General features: G+C 44.2%; 2 protein-coding genes across 6 annotated transcripts in view; one reads left to right on the top strand and one right to left on the bottom strand.

Moving 5' to 3' along the window:
• The window catches only part of ABCC11 (ATP binding cassette subfamily C member 11), a 61,844-nt gene extending 61,478 nt beyond the window's left edge, over positions 1 to 366 (bottom strand). For all 3 annotated transcript variants that reach the window (XM_029925263.1, XM_029925262.1, XM_029925264.1), the window contains exon 1: positions 268 to 366. In XM_029925263.1, the coding sequence (XP_029781123.1) occupies positions 268 to 366 (99 nt within the window). The remainder of the gene's footprint in view (positions 1 to 267) is intronic.
• A 6,350-nt stretch (positions 367 to 6,716) lies between these two features.
• LONP2 (lon peptidase 2, peroxisomal) overlaps positions 6,717 to 7,135 on the top strand; it is a 102,243-nt gene continuing 101,824 nt past the window's right edge. For all 3 annotated transcript variants that reach the window (XM_029924809.1, XM_029924808.1, XM_029924807.1), the window contains exon 1: positions 6,717 to 7,062. In XM_029924809.1, coding sequence (XP_029780669.1) covers positions 6,830 to 7,062 — 233 coding nt within the window. In that variant the 5' untranslated portion in view covers positions 6,717 to 6,829. The remainder of the gene's footprint in view (positions 7,063 to 7,135) is intronic.

Genomic DNA, 7,135 nt, shown 5'->3' with positions numbered 1-7,135 from the left:
AAATAGAAGTTGGTGTTTTGATTTTTTACTTTGCTTTTCTGTTTGGAGTGTCATTGTAACTACTGTATTGTAAATGACAGAAAATAATTGCATATGTTAAAAAAATAAATTGTGTTATATTAAAAAATAAATAAATAAAAATAAAGAATGCTCTTCCCATTTGCAAAATAAACAAATAAATAATTAAAAATTTTAAAAATAATAAAAAAAGAGAATATCCTGTCAATTCGGTTTCCTGGTATTTTGATGCAAAGGAGACCTACTTACATAGCTAAGTCCTGAAACCATGTCATCGCTCATGTCCATGCCGAGATTCACGAGGCCACCAGAAGACCTGGGGACCCAGTATATCCTCTTCCTGGTCATTTTCAGTTGTTCTGCCAATCGTTCGTTTCCTGGAATCAGAGAATCTGAAAAGGCAGCAGGTAAGAGCAGCTTAGATTCAGCCCTGAGCAGTCGGGAGAGGAGGACATCCCCCTGAAGGGAGTGTGCTGGGGTCACGCAGAAGTTTGGCCACTATCACAGCACCTGCTCTTCCCTCTGCCTGGAATAGCTCCCTCTATTTAAACATCTCAGCCTTTAGCTTAAGATCACTTAGGGAGACCTTCTCTAACCACCCACTCCCAATCCTACAACCTTATAGGATTGCTCATAGAGCTATGCTTCTTCTCTTATCCCAGTTTGTAATTATATATTTGTGTGAATCATTATTTGTTTAAAGCTCATTTCCTGCTCTAAATATAGAGCCTCACAAGAACAGGGACATATCTGTTTTGTTCGCTATTGAATCCTTGGAGACTGGGAGAGTGCTAGAAAGATAGCAGGTGTTCGGTCAATAAAGGGTAAATGGATGTGTAAATAAATTTTAATGAATGCAATTTTCCCATTCTCTGACTCTTAGTTTTCACAGACTCAGGGAAGTGTAGCTGGACATAATTTAGGAAACTTAAATAACCAAAGGTATTTTTTAAATATATTAAAATGCTTTCCATTTTGCCTTTCTGAGTATGTAACTCACTCGCAGAACACCCATGCGCCTGGGTTGGGAGAGGGAATGGCAATTAGGAATATTTCTGAAGGAATGGAAAAAGAGTGTATATAACATGGTTATGACCAGTGCCTTACAGAGCCTTGTATTCAGAAAGGCCCAGCTTAGCTAAGGCTCTGCTGTCACTGTCTTGAAATCCTTAATAATTTGGAAGAAGAAGCCCCACATTTTCATTTGGCACTGGGCCCTGCAAATTATGGAGCCCGTCCTAATGTTCAGATAGAGCTCTTGACATTCAAATATTGGATTGTGCGGGGCGCCTGGGGGCCAGTTAAGTGACAGACTTCAGCTCAGGTCATGGTCTTGCAGTCTGTGAGTTCGAGCCCCGCGTTGGGCTCTGTGCCGACAGCTCAGAGTCTGGAGCCTGCTTTGGATTCCTACAGAATCCCTCTCTTTCTGCCCTTCCCCTACTTACTCTCTGTCTGTCTCTCAAAAATAGTAAACATTAAAATATATATATTGGATCGTGCCTCAAGTAGGTAGACTTGCACATGAGCCAGTCTTGGGAGAAGAATTCTCCAAGTGCCTTTATCCCATTCCCCCCCACCCCCCCATCCCACTTCCTTCCAGCAAACCACAACCAGAACTGGTGGATTCCACTTCTGGGATTCTGCTACAGACCATGCAAGACAGGCTTCCCAGACAGGGCATCAGGCTATGAGGTCTACCTGCCCTGAGAAGTAAATCTCTCAGGGAAGATGGAAATGAACAAAGAGAGAGGACATGTGCTGGGTAAGAGAGAGTGTCACACACTTTGTTTAAGACTCTGGGAGGAAATGAGATTTCTGGCCACCATGATCTAGCCTAGAACACAGACACAGTACAGTAAAATTGATATGATTCAATAGAAGTCCCTGCGGATGGGGCCACGTGTACTGCAGTACAGTTTATTCACTACATAAAGGTTTCCAGGGGAGGGAATGGTGGGGGGCAGGGAGGGGAGGCAACAAATTCTAGATTGCAACTCAGGCACGAGCAAGGGGCTGCATCATTGGCATGCCAATAAATGTTTGTAGCTGTACCAACCTCCCATTGCAATTGGTGAATGAGTGTAGTTCCAACAGGAATGTGACTTGACATTTTGCTTTATGTTAATAAGTAGGAAGAAAATGAAATATCAAGATGTTTGAAAAGAGTCACACCTAATTTCTTTGGTCTCAAAGAACCATGTTCTCAAATAAATAAATCAGATTTTCTCTCACTTTTCTGCTCAAGTATTATCTGCTTTATTTTATGTAATAATCTGGTTTATTTTTACATACCTGCAGAGAGATGCACTAAGGATTTCAAATGTGTGACCCTTTTCTATACGGCATTTGTCCGGGAAATTAAAAACAGGGAAGTGTAAACCAAATGGAAATTAATGAAATGCAAACATGTACAATGGATATATGTTTGCAGAGCACAAATTGCTGATCTCAACATAACTGGAGCTTTGCCACACATTAACATGGGCCACCTTCCAATGTGATGAGGCCCACCTCTGCTTCCTTGACTGGCCAGGGGAATTCCCTCCAGAACTTTCTTAGGCAGTCCTTGAGAGGTTCCTTGGCCTCCCCATTTCCTCTTGGGAAGAACCAGAGTGGACACATATTCACTCTGATTAGTGGCGAGACCACCACTGTGCTCAGGGTGGGGACCAGGATGTGATTGGAATAAAAACAGAGAAGAAACAGGCGCTTCCAGCCCTGTATTCCCCCCATTTCTTGGCAGGGGGAGTCATGATGATGAACTTGGTTTAGACATGGGCCATTTGCATATGACGAAACAGTTTGGGAACAGAAGGGAGGCCACTGCAGCAAGGTGACCTGTGGCAAGAGCTTTCTGGAGAAGCCGACTTACTTCCTCATCATGCTTCCCACTTACTCAGCAGGATGTAGAGGCTAAGGCCAGAAGATACACCAGTGGGTAAGGAGAGCGCCCAAGGCAAGGAGAAGAGGCACCTGCAATTCAGGCCCCAAAGAGGTTTAGATGATTAGAATTTCCTCCTATATTTCTCCCTTCCAGTCCATTCATACCCTGTGCTAGTCAACTTTCTCTGCCCTAAGGTCTATTTCCTTCTGCTAGTTCCAATAGCTTCTGGAGGCCATCACGGACATCTTCCCAACTGCTGAATCTCCACATCCCAGGGCCTGGCCTTCTCCTATGTTCTAGCAACTAGGAAGTTCCTCCCCACCTTGATGTTTGCACTAGTCCTAATCTCTGCCAAGAACATTCTCCTTCCAGCTCCTTGCAGAGCTGGTCCATTCTCACCATTCAGGTCTCAGCTCAAACACCACCTCCTGGGAGTAATGCCAGACCTCCCTACTGAACACTGCTCTCCTCCTCTTATCACCTTCTGCATAGTTTCCTGTTACATTTCTCTTACTTACCACTTTCTGAAATGGCCATTTCTTTCTTTGTTGGCTTTTTAATTTTCTGTGTACTTCACTAGAATGTAAGTTCTTTGAAACCAGAGACCTTGTCTGTCTTGTTCATTGATGATTCTGTGAATCTAGAATAGTGCTCAGCACACAGTGGATGCTTAATAAATATTTGATGGAGGGGAGCCTGCGAGGCTCAGTCAGTTAAACATCCAACTTCAGCTCAGGTCATGATCCCAAAGTTCATGAGTTCGAGCCTCATGTTGTGTCAGGCTCTGTGCTGACAGCTCAGAGCATGGAGCCTGCTTCAGATTCTGTGTCTTCCTCTCTCTCTCTCTGCCCCTTCCCCCACTCGCGCCCTGTCCGTCTCACTCAAAAGTAAATACATTTTAAAACATTTAATAATAAAAATAAATATTTTGATGGGTAAATAAATGATGGAGATGTAAATCCTGTTGAAGAAGGAGCCAGGAAAGCCACACAGTCACATTTAGAGTTTTAACTCTTTCTCAGGTGGGCTGACACAGTCATCAGAGGAATATAGTTGTAGGATTAAAATAAGGTATTCATCAAACAAGCAATTTAAGCATGGACCTATTCCCACTGCAGTTTCTATACTGCAGCGTGAATTTGTATTTAAAAAGATAAATCCTTGGGACTCCCGGATGGCTCAGCAGGTTAAGCATCCAATTCTTGATTTCAGCTCAGGGTCATGATCTCATGGTTTGTGAGTTCGAGTCTCAATTCGGGCTTTGTGATAACAGCGTGGAGTCTACTTGGGATTCTCTTTCCTCTCCCTTTGCCCCTCCCCCGCGGACACATACTCTCTCTTGCTCTCAAAATGAATGAACTTTGTTTTAAAAGATAAATCAAGCAATTATTATGTAAATAGAACACCAATTTTGTCTGTTATTATTGTTGTTATGGGAGCAGGGGTATATGTGTATCACAAAGTTTATAAGATGTTTTTTTTTAACATTTTTTAAATGTTTTATTTATTTTTGATACAGAGAGAGACAGAGCATGAGAGGGGAAGGGGCAGAGAGAGAAGGACACAGAACCGGAAGCAGGCTCCAGGCTCTGAGCTGGCTGTCAGCACAGAGCCTGACGCGGGGCTTGAACTCACGAACGTGAGATCTGACCTGAGCTGAAGTCAGAGGCTTAACCGACTGAGCCACCCAGGCGCCCCTATAAGATGGTTTTTAAATTTCTTTGCTAAAACACTAAGAGTCTCAAAAAACCTAACCCAGTCATTCAGGGTCTCTGCAAACTGTCTAATTTCAGCTTAAAACTGCCAGGCCGCTCTGTCAGATGATTCAAGAAATCCTGAGCAAACTCTAATCCTCACAACCATCTTCCTAGGATTCTGTATAATTAGAAGAATAACTTGATGGGTAAAATTCAGGAGCATTCACAGAGAGCATACAGTAGTCAAAATGGTCTCTTGAAAACATACACCGGAAAAATTATTCTGCAACTTGGAACTGCCAAAGGTTTGTATCAGGCTTAGAGAAAGACCTCCACTTCTTTCTAGATGCCCTAACCCATCTTTTTACCTCTTACACTGCCCTCTATAACCTGATCCTGACCACTTCTCTTAACTCATCCAAACCACCAACCATCACTCTCACTGAATTTCAGGAGCAGGTTCTTCAAATATTCAAAATTCATTCCAGCCACAAAGTCTTTGTGCTGCTTCTCTGGCCTGAAACAGCACCCCCTGGACCCTTACCCCTTGAGCTTTGCATTACTACCTCTCCATGCACAGGGCCCAGTTGAAATGCCATCTGTCCAGCAAACTCTTCTCTGACTATCTAAAGGACTTATCACCATCCAAAACTATTCTCCTTGCTTATTGTTTGTTTCCCTCACTAGTAGTTCAGCTCCATGAAAGCAATAACCTTGTCTGTCTTGTTCACTGATGTATCCCCAGCACTTAAAGTAGTATCTAGTACCTAGTAGATATTCCAATATTGCTTACTGAATGAATGAAAGAAGGCAGGATAATGTCAAAGAAAGGGCTTTAGGCAAGAGAGTACAAGTTCCTGCATTTCTGTTTCCATCATAGCAGCCTGCACATCTGCCTTCTCCTTTCCCATATCTGTGGCACACACGGAAACATACAGTTTCACCTGCTCTGTATTACATTCAGCCATATATGGAGCTGTCACCCTGGCCAAGAGTTTTGTGAGGGTATTAACTTGTCTTATGTCATACTCTCCACAGTTAGCCCAGAGCCTTGCGCTTAGCAGTCCCTCTGTGAATGTTTGTTGATTTGAATGAACTTCCGATTCCCTCTTGGATTCTAAGAGCATTGCTGGACTTCATAGTCAGGGAAAATTTTCTATCTGCAACCTACAGCCAAACCCAAGTAAAATTATAACATAAAGAGGCCCCTAATGGCCAAATTTGAAACAATTCAAGCAATGAAATACATGATACTATTGGGGTATAACCCATACAAAAAATCCATGAACTCCTACTAACATAAAAAGAGTAAGTAAATAATGAGGGAGATGTACAGCTTTTTGTTACAGAATTCCAATTAACACATGTAATAATAACTCCCCACAACATATTTATTACTTCTAAAGAGAGAAACATTAACTTACAGTAGGGAAAACTGGCAGATATCACCTTTACCAAGTAATCAAGGTCAAAATCACCATTAATAATACATTTCAAACATCATGTATCACCAAGAAGACCACATCTCTTCTGTAGCCTTTCTGCCAAAAATGTATAATGTTGATCCCAAGAAAATATCAGGTAAACTCCAACTGAGTGACATTCTATAAAATAACAGACCAATGCTGTTTAAAAGTACCACGCTTTTAAAAGAAAAAAAGAAAATATATATATAGAGAGAGAGGAGACATCACAACTAAATCAAAAGTGGGATCGTAGACCAGAAAAAGGATCTAAGTGAGTAAATGCAAAATTTGGGTAAGATCTACAGATTATATAACAGTGATGTTAATTTCCTGGTTATTATAATTGAAGAGTGGTAACTTTTTATTGCAACATTTTGGAAATCTAAAATCAATTCTAATGAAAAATTTAAAACATTTCAAGTAGATATAATTTAAACACGGCCTCAACACAGGGGGCAGCCCTGTGGCGGAGCCTCAGGGGAAACCGTTAGAGCAGGTTTAGAGAGCCAAGGTCGAAGGCCGCACGGGGCTGGAACGCACCTCACTCCGCACACTAAGGCACGCACCTTGCCGGGCTGCTCCGGAAGGGGGCGGTGCGATGCTGCGCGGTTTGGGCCCGGGGGCGAGCCGTAGGGCGGAGCCGGAAGCGGCTGCGCGCCGGCGCGCCAGCGCCTGGGAGCCTTGGTCAGGGCCGTGGGTGAAGTACCCCGTTGTTCGTCCCTCTCCCTTTGACAGTCCCCCCCCAAGAGCGAACAGACGTTGCCATGTCGTCGGTGAGCCCCATCCAGATCCCCAGCCGCCTCCCGCTGCTGCTCACCCACGAGGGCGTGCTGCTGCCTGGCTCCACCATGCGCACCAGCGTGGACTCGGCCCGCAACCTGCAGCTGGTGCGGAGCCGCCTGCTCAAGGGCACATCGTTGCAGAGCACTATCCTGGGGGTCATCCCCAACACGCCGGACCCGGCTAGCGACGCGCAGGACCTGCCGCCGCTGCACAGGTAGGCCGGACCGCCCCCGAGGCGGCGGCGGTGGCGGCGGCGGGCGGCGCGGCCTGCTCTCGCACCCCGGCCC

Source organism: Suricata suricatta, chromosome 16 (assembly GCF_006229205.1).
Source record: "Suricata suricatta isolate VVHF042 chromosome 16, meerkat_22Aug2017_6uvM2_HiC, whole genome shotgun sequence".
Lineage (NCBI taxonomy): Eukaryota > Metazoa > Chordata > Mammalia > Carnivora > Herpestidae > Suricata > Suricata suricatta.
This window is presented reverse-complemented; position numbering and strand designations above follow the sequence as displayed.